The following is a 23,221-nucleotide window of genomic DNA, read 5'->3' on the forward strand; positions in this document are numbered from 1 at the left end:
TTTCCTTTTGGCTTTTCCCTTCAAGGGGTCGCCACAGCAAATCCACGTGGAGTGAAAATAAACAATATTATGGTTCAGTGTTAGAGGTGATGAAAATAGTTAGAATTAATCATACTATTCAACATTCAGTTTACATTTTAATATCCGACCAATCCATGCATAATTTCTTTTGTGGCAAATGACCAAACTGAATCAAGAATAGCCCAAAAAGTGGCCTACGAAACAGCAGCCTTTTACAAGAGTGACACTAAATTCCTTGTTTATTTGCATTTTTCCACCATTTTTACCATCTAGTTTTAAATTTCCCTCCCGCTAAGTAGTTTTGAATTCCATACATTTTAACTGTGACCTTATTTAGCGGAGAATACTGGGACACTAAAATAAAGAACGTTGCCCTATTATGGGGCTGTTCGGTGTGCCTTTGGTGAGGAATGCATTCTGAATGACATAAATAGAGATAAAAAAATATTGTAACCAAGACTACTGAAGGGAGAAAATATAAGCCCTTTTTGTGCATATGTTTTACATGGCAGCACATTTTTAAAATGGCTGTGAGAACACTCCAAAGGTTTTTTACTTTTCTTTCATTAGCCATCGTTAGTGACATCATGCCACAATCATGTAATAAGCACAAACCGTGTGAGGTAGCAGTCTCACATGTTTTATTCGGCAGTTACGAAGGCGCATCAAGACACACAGAGACCCGAAAGCCAGCGATGGAAGCAGGTGGCATGGGCCAAATAGACACTGTACATCCACAAACACAAAACGTGTACAACTGCATGTAAATCGATAACACAACCTCAATTCGGAAGACTCCTTGTTGCATTCAGCCCATATGCATAATGAATATATGATGTTAAAAAAGTCCAGAAATGGTTAATCAAAACGTTAAGCAACTTCAGGCTAGATTTATTGAGCCCAGTTTTCCTTATAGTGTTTAATAAATCTCTTGCATTTCCATCCAATTTAGTGACTCACAGATAATATTATGTCAGAAAATTTATTTTTAACTTATTCTAAAGATTATTAGCAAATCATGTGGAATATTCAGAAAATAATACTGCATTTGACTTAAGATGAAAATAAAAATAGACACGTAAAACAAAATAGGAACAAACCACGAGGTTTAAAATGCTGCATTTTAAAATAGGATGGAATATGGGGATCTTGGAAACACCAAGGACAAACTTCAGTTTCAGAAGATGAGCAATGAGAAAATTCCAATAACAATTTTGCTCACATCAAAATATAATGAATGGTAAAAAATAAAGTGTTTCTCAAAAAGTGTTAAAACATATATACACAACCAGGGGAAGAAATAATACATACATCGCCCTTCTGTCTGTCTCTAATTAAAGAAATATGTATATTACATGTGTGTTTGTGTGTGTATGTACTTGATATACTCTATGTTGTCTTGTAGATAACAATAGTTTGGTGCAGTCCAGGCAGTTTAAACACCTTATTTCCTGCCTTTTCTATTCTGTTCAATGAAGTGACCATTTTTAAGGTAATGTGCAAAATGAAGAAATTCAAAACAATATTTCCTTCCCTTTTTCCTAGAAAAATATGAACCACATTGTAAACACTCATAACATAAGATTTGTTTTGTAGATTGCATTTTTTTACATTAAAGGTTGAAAAGTGTTAACATGCGAAAGAGGGCCTATTTACAGAGGGGGCGGTGGGAGAAATATGTCACTTTGGAATAATTCCAGATATTAAATGTAGCTTATTGGAATAAAAAAGTACCCAATGAGCATATAATGGACCCTTTTTCCCAATTGCAAAACAGTCTATTTTCAAAACAGTGGTGCCTTGAGATACAAGTTAAATTGAATCCCATCCCCATTGTTATAACGCCCTTGCAAATCAAATCAGCTTTTCCATTTTGGAATGAACTGATTTTTGTTTTGTTTTTGCAGGTGATAAAGAAATGCTCCATTGAGCATTGTATTGTGAGTCTTTGTGTGTTGATGCAACAATCTATTACTTCAAGCATTATAACACTTGGGCGTGAACACTAGCATTTTGTAGCAGCTCGATGAAGAGTTGTTATCAGGATTGTGCACTACACTTCACCGTTACTTGGAATACTTATGGAGAGTAATGAAAATGGTAATCAGCACTGCACTTGTGTATACAACAGCGCGAACCACGAAAATAATAAATGCATACATTAGCGATCTGATCTTTGTCTCACATCAACCATGCTTGTCATTTTACACCTCCTCTTTGAAAGTTAGGCCATTGATTATCCTTTGGTGAAGCATTCGAAAATATGACATAAGGCATTACCACATCCCACATGACGGATCAAATACTTCCACGAATGGTATTACGGAATCTTCCCGTCGTCTGTGTATTTTGGGAGCAACACAATAGGCAAAAGGTTGAAATGGGAACTAGGGGACCGCTTTCAAGGGCAACCATTCAAAGTGCCGACCTTCAGAGATGATCAAGTGCAAGTCTATAAGGCAAAGAGGGCGTCTTCGGTCCGTTCGGCTTTCTTGGGAGGGCCGACGGGAGGATGAGCGGGGTCGTCCCTGAGGGGAGATGAGTCTGATGCCTTCGCTCGCTCCTCCAGGAACTTATCAAACTCTGAAAGAAGAAGCACAATGACTCTTTAAAGGCTATTCATGCAAAATCTAATGGTTGTGCATTTATTTTTAAACTGAGGAAAAAGACTTAAACCAAATGCTTTGGTGTACCTTCACTGGTTACGCCTTCATCCTGAGGATCACCTTTCTATTAATGAAAAAAAAAAAGTTAGCGAAAGCTTTGTATAATAATAATAATAATAATAATACATTTAATTTATAAGCGCCTTTCAAAACTCTCAAGGACACTTTACATTGCTTTCCAATCTCACTTTATCTTCTGAAATAATAGACTTCAGTTAAAGGACAACCGACATCACTTTTTTGTTTCCTAACTGACATCAGAAAAATGTTTTATAGCATCTAAAATGTCCAAAACACGCAGTATGATATTTTTAGTCAAATGCAAAACACCAATAAAAATGACTTAAAGTGTCTAAAAAGTACTTCAATTTGAAACCGGAAGTGGCCAGTTTCAGAAGGTCCCGCCCCCTTGTTTGTGGTGTCATGCCAAGACGTTTTGCCTTGCTCGAGAATCAAGACAATGGCTTCAGATTCGGAAAAGATGCTTTCTTGTTCCTCATCCAGTTATGAATGTGATTCAAATAGTTCTGAAGAGGAAAGCATACATGTTTGCAATCGATTAAAGAATTGATTCTGGTCATTTTGATGCATCTTGGGAGAAATGGACTGACAAACTATTTAGTACTCACAGTACCCTAAAAAGGCAGAAGATGGTGACAAAGCTCCGTGCTGGGAGGTTTTGTCAGCGAATATCTAATAGTTGTCTCGGTGTAACATACAACGATTCACCATTGCGTTATTTATGTGTTTTCCTTCTAATTTCGCCATTAAAACGGATCAACATTAAATTTTCAGACCAAACAAAGTCCCGCAAAATGCATTGAGGTGATGCAAGGTATGTCCTTTCTCAGTCAGGGGGCGGTCCTTTCATGACGTCACGTATGGACTCGTCACCAACTCAAAAACAAGACTTCCGGAATATTCAGCGCGAGTCTTAAAAGGTAAAATATAGATATATGCGGTGGAATCTTTGTAAAATACGCTCAGTAGAAGTAATTTGAAGCGATTTTACAAATTATGGACACAACTTGTCCGGAGACGTCGATTGTCCTTTAACACACAGTTCCATCCTCATATTTTGTAGTATTTATAACTATGTGTGTGCAGATTTAAAATGTGGGGCCTGCCTGGCCCAGTGAGTGATGTGGGTGCCAGCAAATGAGAGTGCGTGTAGTGTTGTCGGTACTGCTTTTGATCTTCCTTCATCTTCGAAAACATTTTAGACAATCTGCCACTCATAGAAATGTTCCTTTTAGCTCAAATTATTTGAGTTATTCGATTAATTATTGCTGCTCTATGTCTTACCTTGCGTAAGCGTAAAGATCGTAATGGTAAATGTTACTTTCACTAAAAATTAACACCGTGGCGTTGTCATTTAATCTGAAATATCTACAGAAATATTATTCATCTATTAAATCAATAATATGTGTATAATTTCTGAAATAAATATTAATTATAATTAAACAAAAGTTTGTTCAATATAATGGACGTCTTTCAACATGCATAAAGCCATGTAAATATTATCCATACAATAGAATACATAATAGACTAAAAACAAGACTTGAATTGGTACACATGCATTTTGTAGCAAGTACCGGTACTCGAGATCAACATGTCTTATTTAGCAACCCGAGAAGCGTAAAATAGGACACCTTGCAGTAAGATGAAATCACAATTATAAACACATTGTTGCTTTATTTATATTAGTAGTAGTATTAGTATTATTAGTAGTAGTATTATTATTAACAGACCCAAAACATCATTAGTAGGCAACATGGACTGTCAGTACATTTATGTTTGAGTACTGGACCACATTTGGCGGTAAGTCAAGCCTTACATTCATTGATCTGTGATGTCAGTCATTGGTAGAAATAAAGTAGGAATAGTGAGAATAAAAGGAAACTGATGTTAGAGGAAAGTAATGTTTAGCGGGACCGATGAGTCAGACAAAAACCAAATAAAAGTGAGGGACAAGAAAAAAAAGAATAATTTTGAAATCAAAGTAAATTAAGTCTCACCACATCAGCACAGAGCCACTCCTCTATATCATCCATGACAGAGGACTGTGATACAGGGATCTATGGAAAACAAAGCCACGGACAAAGCAGGGAGCAGTGCCCCCAACCCCAAAGGAAAAAAAAGTCACACGGCACACAAAACAACCACGTCACACAACGGAAAGAAATGCCACAACACATGAATCAAAATAAAGCATGAATCACTAATTTCTCATAGCAGGAGGAAAATTAAAAAAAGGAAAAAGCGAGGGCTAAGCAACTCAAGTGAACAATCTGCAAGGGAGCTGATGACCTGAAGAACGAGGAGATCCTGTGGTGGGTGTTATCTCGTTAGCACGCTGGTGCTGACATGGCCGCCGCCTAATGTCACGCAGCGGCGTTCCTTAATTCGCATCATTTGGGAATTGGCAAATTACTTCAACCTGATTAAAGGATGGATTGGAGGAGCAAGGTGGGAGCCTTGAGACTTGTCAATGGGTAATCACACACACACCCACAAAGTACTGTAATGCTAAGCCATGGTGGGGAGAGTATTTGGGGGACAGGCAACACCTTTTCATTCCGTTTAGGATAATAAGCAAGTTTTTTAAATATTTCTTTTTAATTCTTTTGAAGCAGTGAAGCGTGACAAGCGTGATTGAATAGACAAAAAAGAGAAGTGTTGCCTTACACCGTTGTCATTTTTGCGTGGCTAATAGTTTTGTCTTAATACCTATGAACAGTGGTCAAATATATTTTAGCACCTGAAGGAGTGACTCTCAAAGTGGAGTAGTATGTGCAGTTTTTCTCGTGGCATGTGAAAGAATCACTGCCTAGGAACTTTGAAGAATCAATTTTTAGAGGGGGATATCTTTAGGTGCATTATGTTTTAAAAGACATTTTTTGGTTGCAATCTTATGATTCAAACTTTACATGACGTTTGTAACTCACAAGGTAGCACTTGGTGTAAATTTTTGAGAACCACTCATCTGAACACTACATAAAGAATTGACAATGGCAATAGTTTGACACTGAAACTAAAATTTGATCAGTGATCAATATCTCCTAACATGTTGAACCTTACATTTCCCATTTTGAAATGGGGGAAGAAGAATACTCACAACACTGATTGAAAGTCAAAAGTTAGATGGCTTCTTGTGACATTACAGCAGAGAAGCTAGATTGACACTAATTCGACAAAATGTGAGAAACAGGACTAAGTGGGGCTGAAAAGGTTCTTATTCAAACATGTACAGAGATAACACTAAAAACAATACAAATACAATGTCACGTGTCCACTGACTGGTCATGTCAGGTTAGACTAGCACGTGTGGTGGCGGCTATCTTGAGTCATGTTTACCTGCCTCTCGATACTCACGGTTATACAACCATTTTTGACTAAGCAAGCTATTCTCTTTATTTGCATTGTCACAACTTCAGTTTCATTGGTGCTAAGAGACTTTTTTCTATGTGGCAGTGCAAATAGTAGTCTACTGTTGGTTTAGTGTGCTTTCGAAACAGGATGAATGTGGCAGGTGAAAGCTGGGAAAGGTTCATGTCAGATCTATTTAGATGTAGGTGATGGTTTAAGACTGAAAGGGGGCAGTAAGTTTTCAGTGCAGCTATGTCAATTAAATAAATCAGTGGTGGGCAGTATGACCAAAAAATGCTTTCATGATGTCCATATTTCTTAAAAATATCAATCATAGAAGCTTTAGATCAAAGGGTGTAAAACTTTTTTTTTTGGGCAGCGGGCCCACACTGTAGTTACGGTTTCCTCTCAAGGGCCGTTATGAATTTGGGGAAGCCATTAGAATGTTTCATCTCCTCCACAGATTACATATGGAGCGCACAACAAATTAATGAAGAGTTGGTTTGGCTGGCAACCAATTCAGGGATTGGCTCCAGCACCCCCCGCGACCCTAATGAGGAATAAGCGGTACAGAAAATGGATGAATGGTTTTCAAAGTTCAAATCAAAAATAATGACTTATTGTGGTTTACATGTGACATTTTGAAATTTTGGTTTGGACTTTAGCAAGCACTTGACATGCTTCATTTGCTTTTGCGGGCTGAATAAAATGATGTGGCGGGCCAGATTTGGCCCCCGGGCCTTGACTTTGACACTTTATGCTTTAGATGAATGCCGTTGAATAAATACCAGACCATTTATGATGCTCAGTCATGGAAATAATGTTACAGTCATCATATTGCCCATCACTGGAGTTTAGTGCTCGTGTTACACATCGACTTGGCGTGGAGGTGGGGGGCGGGGGGTTACTTCTATGGGGCTATTATTTCGGCAATCTGGGAGAAAGTGGCGTGAAACTAAAAACGATGAGCGGTGGAATCATAAAGGAGTTTGGGATGAAGCGTGAGGTGGTGATGGGTAGGAGGAGGCGGACACACTGAGGATGAAGTCCTCACCATTCCTTGGGTAATAAGCCAGCTGTCTATGGGCAGCTCCTGATCCACTGCGTTATCATCCCCTTCTACCCTCAGCTGAATCAACGACAGTAATACACCTTACTCCAAAGACGACAAAGCACAGAATAGCACAGATAGCCATGTCCAATATAGAAGGAGGAGAGCAAAAGATGGAGTGAGATGAAGATGAAAATATGCAGGGGAGACGCCAGGACTCCCAAGGGAAGCGACTTGAATTGGTGTTGTTTAATTCTGCCACTCTGTATAGAGGCTAAGCGCTGAAAACGACACTTTCGGCATGGAAAATGATAACATGCATATGGACAAATGGATTTGGACACCCTGCCATGAAACGTACAAGAGGTGCGATGGGAAAACTATGGAACTGATCCAACCATTTGAACAGGTTCCATTCTTACGGGAAGATTTCAACGTACGGTAAGACTTTTGTCAATCAGGTGTAATTTTGCATTGTGATAAAAAAAAAAGGCTGACTATGCAAATAAGTGTTTGTTGACTCTTTGGAGTTTGTATGAATGCAAACAGAAGGCCACTGTTAATGTCAATGTAGCAGAGCGTTACGAGCAAGACAGACGCTCGTGACGCCTGTGTCGAGTGCACTCACCCCTCCTGTGTTGTGCTGTCGAACATCCAAAGCCGAGGCTAGGCCACCCAGGGCCTGGGGATCTTCGTACTTGACACTGTGTACAACAAAACACATCAACAACACAGATCGATAAGAACCACAAGCCACTGCATGCTGGCCTCACTCAGTTAATCATTTGAACAAGTGTCTTGTTCTAAAAACAACTCTTCTCACACGTGTACGGAAAATAAAGCTTAAAACGAAAATATTTCCTGAAACGGCATGACGAGCCACAGCCAAAAGCAAGTCGACATACTTTTTGCGCTGCTCAGCCAAAGAGCTGCTCCGAGTTTGTGCAAACATGTCAAAGTCATCCTGGTTGTTGCAGCTTGGTTGACTTGCAGGATTGACATCTGGAACAAGGGGGGGCAACACAGCAGGTCGGGGAATAGTGAAAGGGTGAGAGGACTGTGATTTTTAAAAAATGGCATGGTTTCCTTAACAATCATGTTGGTTGTTGCGGAAATACAGAAACCAACACAGCAAAACAGCATGATATATAATTACCTAATTATACATTGCCATCATGTCACAGAAGGAATATCTAAAGTCACCTGTCAAATATGCTTTGCGCTAATACTTGGAGCTTATGAGCTGACGTTAGGTTTGATCACATGCGGATAACAGGTTCCCAAGGCCAGGCAAGCACTGTTTGTGTCATCCGGCTTGGATTCAAACACTTGCAAACCATAGAACACTGGTGACAAAGTCATATCCCGGGGCCAGATCTGGCCCGCCACATCATTTTATTCGGCCCACAAAAGCAAATCAAGCATGTGAAGTGCCATAATGCTGGCTGAAGTCCCAACCAAAATCGTATGTAAACGACAATAAGTCATTATTCATGACTTCAGATTTGAAAAGCAGTTTTCCATCAATTTGTTGTGCGGGATGTAATATGAGGAGGGGACGAAACATTCTAACGGCTTCCCCAAATTCATAATGGCCCTCGAGAGGAAATCGTAGCAACAATGTGGCCCGCGGTAAAAAAATGACTAACACCCTTGCCATAGACTCATTTCTAATTGAGAGTTCCCGGTAGCCATCACTTTGAGACTATGTCTGCCTAGGCCAGGGGTCGGGAACCTATGGCTCTTGAGCCATATATGGCTCTTTTGAGGATTGCAGCTGGCTAGCAGATAAAATAAATACATATTCTCGCTTTTTCCTGTTTGGGCTGTCGTTGGCTAAAAGTGCGATTTTTATTGGATTATACTGACATAAAGGACAACCGACGTCTCCGGACAAGTTGTGTCCATAATTTGTAAAATGGCTTCAAATGACTTCTACTGAGCGTATTTTAAAAAGATTTCACCGCATATAGCTATATTTTACGTTTTAAGACTCGCGCTGAATATTCAGGAAGTCTTGTTTTTGAGTTGGTGACGAGTCCGTACGTGACGTCACTAAAGGAACGCCCCCTGACCGAGAAAAAAAAACATTTTAGCAGTCCTTCCATCACGTCAATGTATTTTGCCGTATTGTTTGGTCTGAAAACCTCGTGTTGTACCCAAAAGCCGCCAGAAGAGGGTGTCCAAGCTCCATATAAGGAATTTATCAGCCTGTGGAAACTGAGGTGGCCGCAGGAGGTCGCCATTTTGTGCCTCTTTTCTGGTGATCATTTTTCCCAATGTTGCCTCAATATGACATGGAATAAATTATTTAATCGATTGCAAACATGTATGCTTTCCTCTTCAGAACTATTTGAATCATATTCATAACTGGAGGTGTAACAAGAAAGCATATTCTCCGAATCTGAAGCCATTGTTTTAATTCTCAAGCAATGCAAGATGTCTTGGCGTGATGTCATGAACTGGAGGCGGGACTTTCTGAAAATGCCCAATTCGCAACTTAAATTTTTGCAGATTTTGGACATTTTAACTCATTTGTATTGGTGCTTTGCATTTGACTAAAAATACCATACTGCGTGTTTTGGGTATTTTAGATGCTCTAAAATGTTTTTCTGATGTCAGTTAAGAAACAAAAAAGTGACGTTGGTTGTTGAAACAGGCATGCCCTCTTTTGAAAAAAAAGGCGAAAAGAAAAAAAATTGACGAGTATTGTACACTTCAGGTTGAATGGGCATCAATATACTTCTGCGATAGACAGCAGAAAGCAAGCGTGGAAGCTAATGAGCAGTATGCTCTTCGGCTGAGGAGCGAAACATCAGACACCTTCAAAAAAGAACAGATGACGGCTGAAGAAACATTTTCATCCACTTTGAAACTAGTTTCAGCACAAAATTGTTGCACGCAGACTGTGTTGTCTTCTTACCGAGGCCGGCCAGCGCAGAGGACAGCGATAGGTTTCGTGCTGGAGAGGCAGCGGCCCTTATAGCACTGTGAGGTGGTGAGCTGGATGGCACCCTGGCTGAGAATATGGCAGGGGAGCTGGAACCAAGGTCGATCAGGTTGTCATCTGTGGCCTCGCCAATAATCTAGGAGATAAGATGGGTGCAATTCAAATGTAGGTTGAACAATAGAAAATAAAATCTTGTGCACCAGGTTGATGATTGGTATTAACAAGAGCTTTGTTTAACTATTAAGTGGAATTGAGGAAAACGGTTTGAAAAGCAATGACAGTAAATATATGGACACTGCCTTCCCATGAGTAGCAAAAAGAAATAATATCACAAACAATAATAATAATACATTTAATTTACAAGTGCCTTTCAAAATTCTCAAGGACACTTTACAGTCACCACTCCAAAAACTTCTCAAAGTGATCTTGAAAAATCAACCTTAAAAATATTTGATAAAAATGAATAAATAAACAAATACATAAACAAACAATCAATAACTAAAAAACAAACTAAAAAATGAATAAACAAATAAATAAAAAACAGTTGGTGCATAAATAAATATATATAAATGAGAAAATTAATAAATATGTGTATAAATAAATAAATAAATAAGGGAGAAAACAAATACATAAATAAGTAAAAATAAATAAACACATACCGTTTTGTTGTTAGCGTATCTCCCCAATCTGTACCACTCATACCTGGAAGCAGCATACGAGACTGTTGTAGGGAATTCAAGCAGTAAAAGATTCATGGACTGTTTTAACATGCTGGTCATCCTTCGAAGCATTCGCACCTCTCGTATCTAAGGAATATGTTGTTGAGGTCATCATTGACATGAAGCAACTCCTCGGTCACTTCTTCATTCGAGACGCGTGAGATGAGTTCCACCACTCGCTGTTGCATTGCTCGACATGTCCTGTGGAGCTCCTTTAGACATAAGAAAAATATATGGATCTGATTTTAAATGCACAATGGACTGGAAGTTGTGTAACAATTGTGTTGAAAGGGCGAATATACATAAGTGTTTAGTTAAAGTCAGCAAATTTAGAAAGAAAAGACTACAAAGTGACTAGAAATGACAACATTTTATGAAGACCGCGGTCAACTACTCCCTCTGGTGGCTACACTAAAATGACATGCAGGCATATATGTACACCAAAAACAGTCCTTTAATGGAATCCAAATCCTCCATCAAACCTGGAGCAGTTCGAGATCGGATCTCTCTTCCTGGCCGGGGAGCATCTCTGTGAGCATCTCTGATAAGACTTTAATGTTGCCTCTCACGATGTCCAAGTCGCGACGTAACCGCGCCACCTGTGGGTAAAGACGGTCCCAAAAAACAAACAAACAAGTAAATAAGTACATAAAAATAAATGTAAAAATACAAATACAAAATACAAATAAAAATACAATACAATAAAATACAATAAAATAAAAGAACTTCTGAAGATCAATCTGAGAAAAGAGACAATGGGCAGCCCAAGGTGGCTCTGTGTCTACAATACGTCACCTGTTCAGGAGTTGCTGTGATGGGGCCTTGTGGAGAGACGTGTGTGGCAGATGAGTTGGTGGTTGGTCTTGGAGATGGTGCTGAGGTTGCGGGTGCCAGGTACTTAATCATAGCTGGGTCCACCTCCGGAGTGCCCTGTGAGGAGATGTATAACATCATAGTCGATATGAAATGAATGCGTGTTTCCAAATGTAGGTCTTCACCCGCTGTGGTGTGTGGATGGGGGACAGCGCATCCAAATCTGCCATGGGAAATTCCATGTGTTTCCTCTTCAGTTCTTCATAGATGTGGACCACCCCGGTAAGATCAGGACTACTTCGGAAGGCATCGGCCCAGGCCTAGCGTACAGACACTTACAAACTGAGTCCTTCTCAGAAATCGACACAAGAGCAGAAAACAAATCAGTTGATGAACCTTTTTTGTGTTGATGGTTGATATTGAATTGTGTATTGTTTTTTTTTTTAATCTGTTGAATATGTTGGTATTATTTCATCCACAAAATAAGCAAGTAATTATTTTTCAAAATCACATTCATATGACATAAGGGTGTCAATGTCATTTTTTGCCGCGGGCCACATTGTAGTTACATTTCCTCTCATTGCAGTTTGATTTGTTTTTGCGGGCTGACTAAAATGATGTGGGGAGCCAGATTTGGCCGCCGGACTTTGACTTTGACACCTGTGATATAATATGGTCCATTACGCAACATAAATTTGAAGTGTGTTATTTTTGTTATTTTTTTTTTTTTTACATCATCCAAACGCTGATTGTACCTGTATGAGCGACAGCACTTTGTCTTGCACAATTGTTGGAGGGTTGGCTTTGGGGGAGATGATTTTCACCAAAACACCATCAATGAAATCTCTGTTGGCCACCTGAACGTGAAACCTGTGGCCGCAGTTCTTCACACACGTCTCCACTACCTAGGGGGGTCACAGAGGATCAATGAAATACAAGCAGGATATAATCATCTGAAACCAAAAGTCTCACGATGCTTTTCACCGTTAGTGCCAGCATGACTTCTCTGTAATTCTTGTTGCCACCGAGTCGTTTCTTCAGGGCTCGCATTGCGTCTTTTGGCCTAAAGGAAAAGAAATGCATAAAAGGAATAAGAACATTTTTGAAATTACTACATTCACCTAAAGAGCATCTTGATAAAAAGCGAAATCCATTTCCCTTATTAAAAGAATAAACTAAAACTAACATAGCCCCAAAACTAGAATAAATCAGTTTGGAAGGATAATTTGTCATAAAAACTGACAAACGCACTCTCGAAACGAATTGAAGCTCCTTGAATTTTAAAATCAAAAGTCAAAATGAAACTAAAATAATTATGATGAAAAATTGACCAATAATAAACCTTGTGTGAAGATGGCAGATGATTTTTCTAACAGAGTAAGTTACTTCTTCAGTATAAATTCTTGCATGTTAGCATTCTTACGAGAAGTTCATCCAAAAGTTTGTATGTTAACTGATACCTCCAAAGCTAATAAAAGGCTCCCCCCACCCCCTCGAGTCAAACAAAGAGAGCTCCGTGACAAACTGACGTGGGCACGAGTGCTACAATGAGCCGCATTCTTTCCAGCCATCCTACACTACAAACCCTTCGATGGGTCATTTCGCAAACTCACCCCTCATCTGTTTCATTTATGATGTCACAGATCTCCATATTCAGGGCCCAGTCTTCGCTCTGGAGGCCTCCATCAGTGGCCCTTTCTGGAAGAAGAAACAGAACCTCTGTTATTGTTTTGTTTTTTAAGTCATGTTGAATAAAGTGCAGTGAGTTCAGACATTTGCTTCTATATCGACACTGCATGTTTGAATATAACTGCTGAAAAAGTATGCAAGGACAGAGTTTCTAAAATACATGTACACCAGTTGCACATTAATTTGAAAATGAATTGCTTTTTGACTTTTTTATTTTGACACCTCACAATATTGTATTCAGAATATGGCACATTCATTTTCACACAATTATACTTTTTCAGCGCATTGTTATCCAGGTTACCATAACGCAAATAAAACAACACAGCGATGAAAAGGTTTCTTGAGCCGTCATCTGTACTTCTTTGAAGGTGTCGGACGTTTCACTTCTTATCCAAGAAACTTCGTCAGCAAACTAAAGTCTTACTGGTAGTTTAGGCTATATATATATATATATATATATATATATATATATATATATATATATATATATATATATATATATATATATATATATATATATATATATATATATATATATATGTCCCTACTGTCCAGACATGACGGTGCCGGACTCTGCTATGATAGGTCCCTGCTCTAAGGTTGGGGGGAGCAGAGGACTACTACCTGTAACTCCACTGATTGTTCCTATTGTTCTGACTAATGACTGGCCTGATTGCCCCACTTCGACCGGTATGGACAGGAGTGTGCTTCCTTAAAACACAGATGCTTTGAGCCAAACTTCAGATCCAAGCAATGAGTGCCATCTAGAACCGGGCTTGTACCCCACAGAGTGCATTCACGCATGGTGTCAACACCTCCCACTCCAAGCCCAGTGCTCGGAACTGAGAGCCCCTCAGTTGAGTCGGATGATTACGAGGCTCCCAGTGCCAACTAAGATGCTGTCCCTTTCTATTGTCAGCCTCACGTTTCACATTTCTCAGTCCCATCACCATTTTTCTCTTTGGTGCTGTCCCACTTCCAACATATCGTTGTGAAAACAAGCTATCAAAAAATAAAAATAAAATATAAACAATGTTTAAATAAATAATTTTGGTGTTTTTTTTTTCACAATCCTCCTCTTGAAGAAAGTCCGGGTTTTCAGGCATCCTATTCTTAAATGTTTGAGCGTTGAAATGTATTATTATTACAAAGACAGATGGATTTTAATGCAATATATATATATATATATATTTGGAAGACGGTTGTAGCCACATCCCAACAATACAACTTTTCATAACTAAAGCTAACTTAAAGAGGTTCCCGCCCACTTTCAGGGACTAAAATGCAAATGAAAGTACTGTATATAGTTGTCAAATGTATATTGTTACGTGTATGTCGAATGTTTAGAAAAACTAAACTAAAAAAAAACGTCTGGAGACTCATTCCAAATAGATGACGTTGGTCGCAAGGATGCTAGCTCGCTATTTCCATTGACGCCACCCAGCAAAATATTGGTCTGCGTATGAAACGTAAATGTTATTACAGCGCAAATGCACAACTTTAAAAGCCAACGTACCTATTCGTTGTCCCACGGGAGTGCTGTAGGGATTTCCCAGTAAGAACTCCATTTTGACACCAAACAATCCACTCGGCGGGGAGAGGCGGAGGCTGAGAGGGCAATCTCAAACCCCGCCTTTAGAGCAATCCTATTGGACTGCTCACATTCATAACTTTTTTGCCTATGTGGCTCATGCAGCTGTCAATCATGTTGTAGTTCTCGTGGTATCGACACACATTTGATTTTTTTAATCGACGTATGTATATGGATTGCTTTCAGTTTTGAAAATATATCACACGTGTTATAACTTCCACAAACAAAGATTTGCTCCAAAATGGAACATTTGCAACTTCGACGTCAGTTTTTGATTTTTGATTATACGTGAACGCAGCACGCAGTTGCTATGTAACGGTCTGTAAACATTAAAGAGCTAAAGTCTCATGAGATGTTTCCGGGTGTGTGCACGCTTCGCCCTCCCTAGTGTGGCTGATTTGTTCATTCTGTCCTTATTTAGGTAACTCTTATAATTACTGCATTCAGGTAAACTGTTTTAAGTATTTATAATTGGTGATTTTCGGCCAAAAATATGTGCACGTGTCACCAGTGGCAGTCGGTCTATTCATGCTTGACTATTTAACCTGGACAAATTGGGAAACAGATTATCTTTTTCTTTTTAACAGGCTGTAACATCAGTCATGTCTAATAACAAAGAAACATCCAACATAAGCGGTTATCATGATAAAACCCCAATTTATATAGATGAAGAAATTCTGCAGGAAGCCGTGCTCGAGCAAGGTCTCCAAGATCAAGCTGAACGCATTGCCAAGAAAGAGGGAATCCTCTATCAGAAGGCCCTCAGATTGAGTCTGGAGTACAGAAGTTAGTTGAAATAGCAGGTTTCTTTATATTGATTTTTTTTTTGTGTGGAATAAAGTTTTTTCCTCCGACAGACATCCAGAAGATTGACCACTTGTGGGAGTTTTCTTCATTAACCAAGTTAAATCTCAACAACAACTTTATCAAGAGGATTGAAGGATTGGACCATCTCGTGAACCTGACATGGCTCAGTAAGAAAATGTTTTTTTAATCTATCTATATCGATGTAGATACAGATTCAGTGTTAACCAAACATGCATGCTGTGGAGAAATGATAGGAATGCTAATCACGTTGGTCAACTGCAAATTTTAATCAAAGATGGAAAAGATGTTCCTCTAAATGTATTTTAATGCTGAATTTAAAAACAACATTTGTTTCTATATTTAGCACCTCAAGCGAGCCATTTTCATATATTTTTTTGTTTTTGAAATTGGACTTAACATTGTGCAGTCCAAATCTGACCATACTTTCTAATGTAGCTATTCAGAAAAAAATCCACATGTTGCTGAACCTAATTCTCCTTCTTCTTTTCCTTTCGGCTTTTCCCTTAAGGCTTAAGGGGTCGCCACAGCGAATCAATGTCCTCCATCTAACCTGGTTTTGTGCATGCTCTTTTCTCACACCAGCTACTTCATGTCCTCTTTGACAACATCCATAAACCTCCTCTTCGATCTTCCTCTCGGTCTCTTGCCTGGCAGTTCAAGGCTCAGCATCCTTCTCCCGATATAGTCACTCTCTCTCCTATGGACATGTCCAAACCATCTCAGTCTGGCCTCTGACTTTCTCTCCAAAGCCTCTAATATGAGTTGTCCCTCTAATGTACTCATTCCTGATCCTATCCAATCTGGTCACTCCCAAATAAAACCTCAACATCTTGAGCTCTGCTACCTCCAGCTCTGCTTCCTGTCTTTTCTTCAGTGGCACTGTCTCCGGTCAAAACATCATGGCTGGTCTCACCACGGTTTTATACACTTTTCCTTTCATCCTAGCTGAAACCCTTCTATCACACATCACCCTGACATTTTTCTCCAGCCGCTCCAGCCTGTCTGAACACGCTTCTTCACCTCTTTTCCACACTCTCCATTGCTCTGGACAGTTGACCCCAAGTACTTAAAATCCTCCACCTTCTTTATCTCTTCTCCTCTGTAGCATCACTCTTGCACTTGGATTCCTCTAATTCCCACATATATATTCCGTCTTGCTGCAACTGATCTTCATTCCTCTCCTTTCCACGGCATACCTCGATATCTTTAGTTTCTCCGCCACCTGTTCCCCGTTCTCGCTACAGATCGCAATGTCATCTGCAAACATCATGGTCCAAGGAGATTATTGTCTAACATCGTCTGTCAGCCTGTCCATCACCATAGCAAACACCATAGCAAATAAGAAGGAGCTCAGAGCTGGCCCCTGGTGGAGTCCCACCTCCACCTTGAATTCCTCAGTCACACCGACAGCACACCTCACAACTGTCTTACAGTAACGATACATGTCTTGAACCGCTCTGACATACTTTTCCGTCACTCCAGACTTCCTCATGCAATGCCACAGCTTTTCTCTGGGCACCCTGTCATACGCTTTCTCCAGATCTACAAAGACACAATGCAATTCCTTCTGACCTTCTCTGTACTTCTCTATCAGCATTCTTAAAGCAAACACTGCATCTGTCGTACTCTTTTTTTGGCATGAAGCCATCCTGCTGCTCACAAATGTTCACTTCTGCTTTTAGTCTAGCTTCAACTACTCGTTCCCATTGTTTCATTGTATGGCTCATCAACTTTATTAATCTGTAGTTAGTACAACTCTGCACATCTCCCTTGTTCTTAAAAATGGCCACAAGTACACTTCGTCTCCATTCTTCAGGCATCTGTTCACCATCTAAGATCTTGTTGAATAACCCAGTCAGGAACCCCACTGCCACCTCTCCAAGACACTTCCATGCCTCGATTGGTAAATCGTCAGGCCCGAGTGCCTTTCCCCCCTTCATCCTCTTCAGCGCCCTCCTCACTTCATCCTTGCTAATGTTTGCTATGTCTTGGTCCACAACAGTCACGTCTTCGACTCTTTGTTCCTTCTCATTTTCCTCATTCATCAATTCTTCAATGTCCTCTTTCCATCTTGCCATCACACTTCTGGCACCTGTTAATACATTACCAGCTCTATCCTTAATCACCCAAACCTGCTGCAGGTCCTTAGCATCTGTATCTCTCAGTCTCACCTTCCTTGCTGTCCATCCGAGCATACAAGTCATCATATGCCTCTTGCTTGGCCTTTGCCACCTTTACTTTAACCGTGCGCTGCATCTCCTTGTACTGCTGTCTACTCTCGTCCGTCCTCTCAGTGTCCCACTTCTTCTTTGCTAACCTCTTTCTCTGTATACACTCCTGCACCTCCCCATTCCACCACCAAGTCTCCTTATCTACCTTTCTTCCACTCGATACACCAAGTACTTTCCAACCTGTGTCGCTGATTATGTTCGCTGCAGTTTGCCAGTCATCTGGAAGGACCTTTTGCCCACCCAGTGCTTGTCTTACCTCCGTCCTAAATGTCATGCAACACTCTTCCTTTTTCAACTTCCACCATTTTGTCCTCACTTCAGCCTTTGGTTTCTGAACCTAATTCTCCATTCATAAATATTACTTAAATATTACTATATTACTAATTATATTTCAGGAAGGGCATCCGCCGTAAAAGCTTGGCCAAAACAAACATGTGGATCAAACCTCTAAAGATGGAGGACACTGATTTTCTGTAGCGACCCCTTGAAGGGAAAAGCCGAAAGGCAAAGAAGAAGAAGAAGAAGAAGAAGAAGAAGAAGAAGAAGAAGAAGAAGACTTATATTTTTAAGTTCTCAATCACTAAGTAACAGACTTGACTCTTTGTTAATCGGCATTCAAGAAAGGCTTTGCAATGGGTCATTGAGTTTCTTTCTTCCCTAAACGGATTGTGGGAATGACCTGTGTTGATTTTCTCACTTTGCGTCATGAGTTTACATCAAACAGGCCAGCTGGTCATTCGGCCGGATGTTTCGAATCAAGTGAGATTGCTGCCATGGTGATCAGTCTTTTGGTGCGCTGATAAGACCCTACCGTCAGGCTACACACACCACGCAAGCAGGGAGAACATGCAGACTTAACGTAATGCCATTTTTTTGTGTCTTAGATCTGTCATTTAACAACATCAAGAAAATTGAAGGTCTCAATGGTCTTCAGAAGCTGGAAGTGTTGAATTTATCCAACAACAGAATTTCTCTCATTGAAAACATGGACAGCCTTGTGGAGCTAACCATTTTTTGCATCGCAAACAACAACCTCCAACAACTGAACAATGTAACTAAATAGCCACATTGGAAAAGGAAAAAAAAATGCAAGTCCATTTTTTGGAACAAAGTCAATGTCACTGTACTGTTTTTAAAGGTGGTCTATCTGCGAAACTTCAAGAAACTTTTCACCCTCAATATTGATGGAAATCCTATCCCAGAGGAGAACAATGAAGAAAAGTACACCCTTTTCCTTGCGGCCTATTTTCAGCAATTGAAGTTCCTGAACAACATATTCATCAATGAGGATATAGTAAGAAACACAAATTGCAACTCATTTACATTCGCGTACATGCTATGAGAATGGAGCATTTTGCAATTTGTGTGTCATATCAACATTGTATGCACAGAGGAACAGGGCCTCGGCCAAGTACAACCTTGACATTGAGGAGATGAACCAGGGGGAGTTGCATGCACAACAAGCTGCAAAGGAAAGGCAAAAACAGGAAGCGATTCTACAAATGCATGAGGTGAGGTCAATAAACACATGAGGGTTTTAAATTAAGATATCTGATGCCGTCTGTTTTTGTTTTGATTTCAGGATGCTTTTGTGGAGCAGATGAATGGAGATTATCTGTATAAGAACATCATCCAAAATGATACAGAGTTAGAAAAACTACAGTGCCTGCCGGGAGTGGATGAGTTGCTTGAGGCATATCCTTTCTTGTAGTGGACTCAACTCCACACTGCTGTAAAGTGATAGTTTGTAAAGTAATTGTTTGATGGACTTAACCCTTCATATTTACATACGAGCAGCGTCTTGTGGAGCTGTGCAATCAACTCTTTGATATCGGCTTGGCCGAGTACAACCGAAGGGATGTTGAGGTGAAATCGTTCTTCTCTCGACTACAAACAGATGTGACAGACAGCCAATCAAGAGCATCCAAAGTGTTGGCTAATTTTCAGAGGGACCATAAGCAGGTGCGGAAGCGTAATCATAAGCATTCCATATTTTCATCCCGATACTTACCAAAAATTAAAAAGAAGAGCTTTAGTGTCATTGCATCAAACGGAAAAGAAGCTATGTGTCCAAAAAAACACAAAAAAACAAATACCAATATGGCTACAAAACAGAAAAAAAACATCAAGGAGGGGAAAAGCTCCTGTAAAGTCTGTATCCTATCCCCAAATGCTTGGGAAAGTTTCACAAAAATTATTGGCTACAAAAACAAATCAATAAATAAAATCTATATAAATACAATATAAATTAAAAAATACAAAAAAATAAGAAAAATACAAAAATAATAATACATGATAGATAGGTAGATAGATAGATAGATAGATAGATAGATAGATAGATAGATAGATAGATAGATAGATAGATAGATAGATAGATAGATAGATAGATAGATAGATAGATAGATAGATAGATAGATAGATAGATAGATAGATAGATAGATAGACGGACGGACGGACACTAAAAATACTACTACTACTACTAATAATAATAATAATAATGCTAATACTACTACTACTACTACTACTACTAATAATAATAATAATAATAATAATAATAATAATAATAATATTGTTTGTGACAATTAAAACTGAGTGAACGCCTGGTGGAACGCCTTTGCAAATCCTGGTTTTTGATACTGAAAACATTTTAGGATATTACAGGAATGTGTTGTTTGCAAATCTACTGCTTCCCTAGAGAACAGTGGATCTGGAGGAGGCAATGGAGGATGAAAAGACGAGGAAGATGGAAATCTGCCTCAAAGAAATCAACGTTTTGTGCTACAATTTGATGACAGTGGAATTTCAACTTTATAGTTACCTGGAGGTATGTGTACCTACCTATCTTCAATTGTGAGATGTGAAATTTGATCTGTAGAGTCGATGCAGATGACGAGTCTTAGTGCACTAACACAATGTCAAAAGTGATTCTTTGCATAAGTGAGATTGAAAGTGAAACAATGCTACTTCCAGGAAACAATCAGAAAGTTTGACAACAACATCTCAGAGATGACCGGCAGCTTCAGCGAAACAGCTCAAGGCATATATCCTTTGCACTTCCTGTTAAGATTTCTGTTATTGAGATTTATTTCCCCTCAACAATCTTGTGGCTCCATTCCAATATGTTGGATTATATAGCAGGCTTCACATGTTGCGAAATTATATTTTCATTTTATTCTGTAAAACTGTCACACACCACTAGAAAGACCTTATGTACCCAATCGATCACACTTTTACAATCCCTGCTTTATTTGACTGAAATTTCACAAGATATGCTTAGATCTTAACTCCATTATTTATTTTGCCAAAAAGCTATGCCTTGATTCAATCACACATTCGTCCACTGTCGGGAGCTGGAGGACAGCCATCATCAGAAGATAACACAAATCGCCGTCAGCACACTGGAGTTGGTCGCTAAGGGTGAAGCCGAAGAGGATTTCCCAGATGATGTTCGAATGGTCAGTACTGTCCACAAAAGGATGTCACATAACATTATTTTAGTTAGTTTGTGATTTCAAGGTATCAGGTATCTCTTTATATGCCTTCTAAAAAAGAAATATTTCATACACCAATACCAAGAACTTACAACTATTGCCAACATTTGACATCTGCCGTTCTCAATGTAGCTATTCTTGGACAAAAACACAGTGATGGACACATTGGCTGCAAGCCATGATAACCATCTACAGACCATCAATGACAGGGAAACTCAACTTGTTACACGCGCTGAAGCTTGGAAAGTGGCCCTCGTCAAAGAGGTAGGGAAGTGAAATGACACAAGGTTATGTTTCAAATATGCACGCTGCTCATGATGTCCTGATGTGATGTCACAGATTGAAGACACAGAACTGAAGAGGAACCGAATGCGCATTGCAGATATCCACAGATATGCAGACTATTTGAGGGAGAAGCTAAAAGAGTGTATGTAATACAAACACAGTGGCCTTTAAAGGACAACCGACGTCACTTTTTTGTTCTTTTAACTGACATCAGAAAAACGTTTGATAGCATCTAAAATACTGATAACATGCAGTATGATATTTTTAGTCAAAAGCAAAACACCAATAAAAATAACTTAAAGTGTCCAAAATCTGCAAAAAAATGAGCTGCAAATTGGGCATTTTCAGAAAGTCCCGCCCCCAGTTCGTGACGTCACGCCAAGACGTCTTGCATTGCTGAAGAATCCAAACAATGGCTTCAGATTCGGACAATATGCTTTCTTGTTACACATCCAGTTATGAATATGGTTCAAATAGTTCTGAAGAGGAAAGCATACATGTTTGCAATCGATTAAAGAATTTATTCCATGCCATTTTGAGGCAACATTGGGGCAACAATGGATCATCAGAAAAGAGGCACAAAATGGCGACCTCCAGTGGCCACCTCCGCTTCCACAGGCTGGTAAATTCTTATATGGAGCTTGGACTCCCTCTTCTGGTGGCTTTTGGGTGCAACCTGGTTCTCAGACCAAACATGTACAGCAAAATACATTGACGTGATGGAAGGACGCTACAATGCGTCTTTTTTACGGTCAGGGGGCGGTCCTTTCATGACGTCACGTATGGACTCGTCACCAACTCAAAAACAAAACTTCCTGAATATTAAGAGCGAGTCTTAAAACGTAAAATATAGCTATATGCGGTGGAATGTTATTAAAATATGCTCAGTAGAAGTCATTTGAAGCCATTTTACAAATTATGGACACAACTTGTCCGGAGACGTCGGGTGTCCTTTAAGGGGGGCATTTAATGGTGGTGTGAAGACAATTGCAACAGGTTTTATTGTGCACAAATATGTATTTGTTTGATCAAAACAAATGTATGTCTGTTGCACTGCTTTATGTATTATTTGTCTTTCTCTGTAAGTTTTCCCCTCTTGCATTTTCATCAAATTATAACTCCAAGTCTTGCACATTTTAACAATGTTTTGCCTGTATATGTAAACTCTCCACGACTATATCAATCCAATAAAACTGGAGCAATGCTTCCCAAACTGGTTTTAGTCCAAGAGTAGAAAAGTAAATGAAAACAAAATGTTACGGTTGACCAAACAAACATGTTTCAAAAATTCTGACTACAGAATGTATAAATATTATTAGCCACAATTAAAAAACATGTAATGTACACTTGTTTAGTTACACTTCAAGTTGTTATTCTTTTGTACAATGCAAACAGGTGCATACAGGTTAATTATACCTCCTGCCATCAAATGTAAAAGTGATATCTAAATGTTTTTTTCTACTATACACTACATCACAAAGAGGGTACAGCAAGTCCTGAAGAATGAATGTCTCTCT

General features: G+C 39.3%; 2 protein-coding genes across 6 annotated transcripts; one reads left to right on the forward strand and one right to left on the reverse strand.

Moving 5' to 3' along the window:
- Nucleotides 1-640: 640 nt before the first annotated feature.
- tom1l2a (target of myb1 like 2 membrane trafficking protein a) lies at nucleotides 641-14,922 on the reverse strand. 4 transcript variants are annotated; one of them, XM_089018856.1, is made up of 16 exons: nucleotides 14,795-14,922; nucleotides 13,203-13,287; nucleotides 12,574-12,652; nucleotides 12,345-12,494; nucleotides 11,775-11,909; nucleotides 11,572-11,706; nucleotides 11,259-11,375; nucleotides 10,855-10,988; nucleotides 10,717-10,759; nucleotides 10,031-10,193; nucleotides 8,013-8,109; nucleotides 7,736-7,811; nucleotides 7,111-7,185; nucleotides 4,706-4,765; nucleotides 2,715-2,751; nucleotides 641-2,604 (listed from the first exon to the last, which is right to left on the reverse strand). In XM_089018856.1, the coding sequence occupies exons 1-16, from the start codon at nucleotides 14,844-14,846 to the stop codon at nucleotides 2,474-2,476; spliced, it is 1,569 nt and encodes a 522-aa protein (XP_088874982.1). In that variant the 5' UTR covers nucleotides 14,847-14,922; the 3' UTR covers nucleotides 641-2,473. The 4 variants fall into 4 exon arrangements, with proteins under 4 accessions (XP_088874982.1, XP_088874985.1, XP_088874983.1 ...); XM_089018859.1 differs by lacking the exon at nucleotides 7,111-7,185; XM_089018857.1 differs by lacking the exon at nucleotides 4,706-4,765.
- A 271-nt stretch (nucleotides 14,923-15,193) lies between these two features.
- On the forward strand, nucleotides 15,194-22,920 carry drc3 (dynein regulatory complex subunit 3). Of its 2 annotated transcripts, none has more exons than XM_089018705.1 (13): nucleotides 15,194-15,290; nucleotides 15,457-15,655; nucleotides 15,727-15,843; nucleotides 18,813-18,979; nucleotides 19,067-19,222; nucleotides 19,320-19,439; nucleotides 19,511-19,622; nucleotides 19,715-19,890; nucleotides 20,624-20,752; nucleotides 20,899-20,969; nucleotides 21,260-21,383; nucleotides 21,552-21,683; nucleotides 21,759-22,920. In XM_089018705.1, the coding sequence occupies exons 2-13, from the start codon at nucleotides 15,472-15,474 to the stop codon at nucleotides 21,852-21,854; spliced, it is 1,584 nt and encodes a 527-aa protein (XP_088874831.1). In that variant the 5' UTR covers nucleotides 15,194-15,290; nucleotides 15,457-15,471; the 3' UTR covers nucleotides 21,855-22,920. The 2 variants fall into 2 exon arrangements, with proteins under 2 accessions (XP_088874831.1, XP_088874830.1); XM_089018704.1 differs by having other exon boundaries at nucleotides 15,235-15,316.
- The last annotated feature ends 301 nt before the right edge of the window (nucleotides 22,921-23,221 follow it).

The sequence above is a fragment of the Hippocampus bargibanti genome, linkage group LG17, assembly GCF_051943395.1.
Source record: "Hippocampus bargibanti isolate YZ-2025 linkage group LG17, ASM5194339v1, whole genome shotgun sequence".
NCBI lineage: Eukaryota > Metazoa > Chordata > Actinopteri > Syngnathiformes > Syngnathidae > Hippocampus > Hippocampus bargibanti.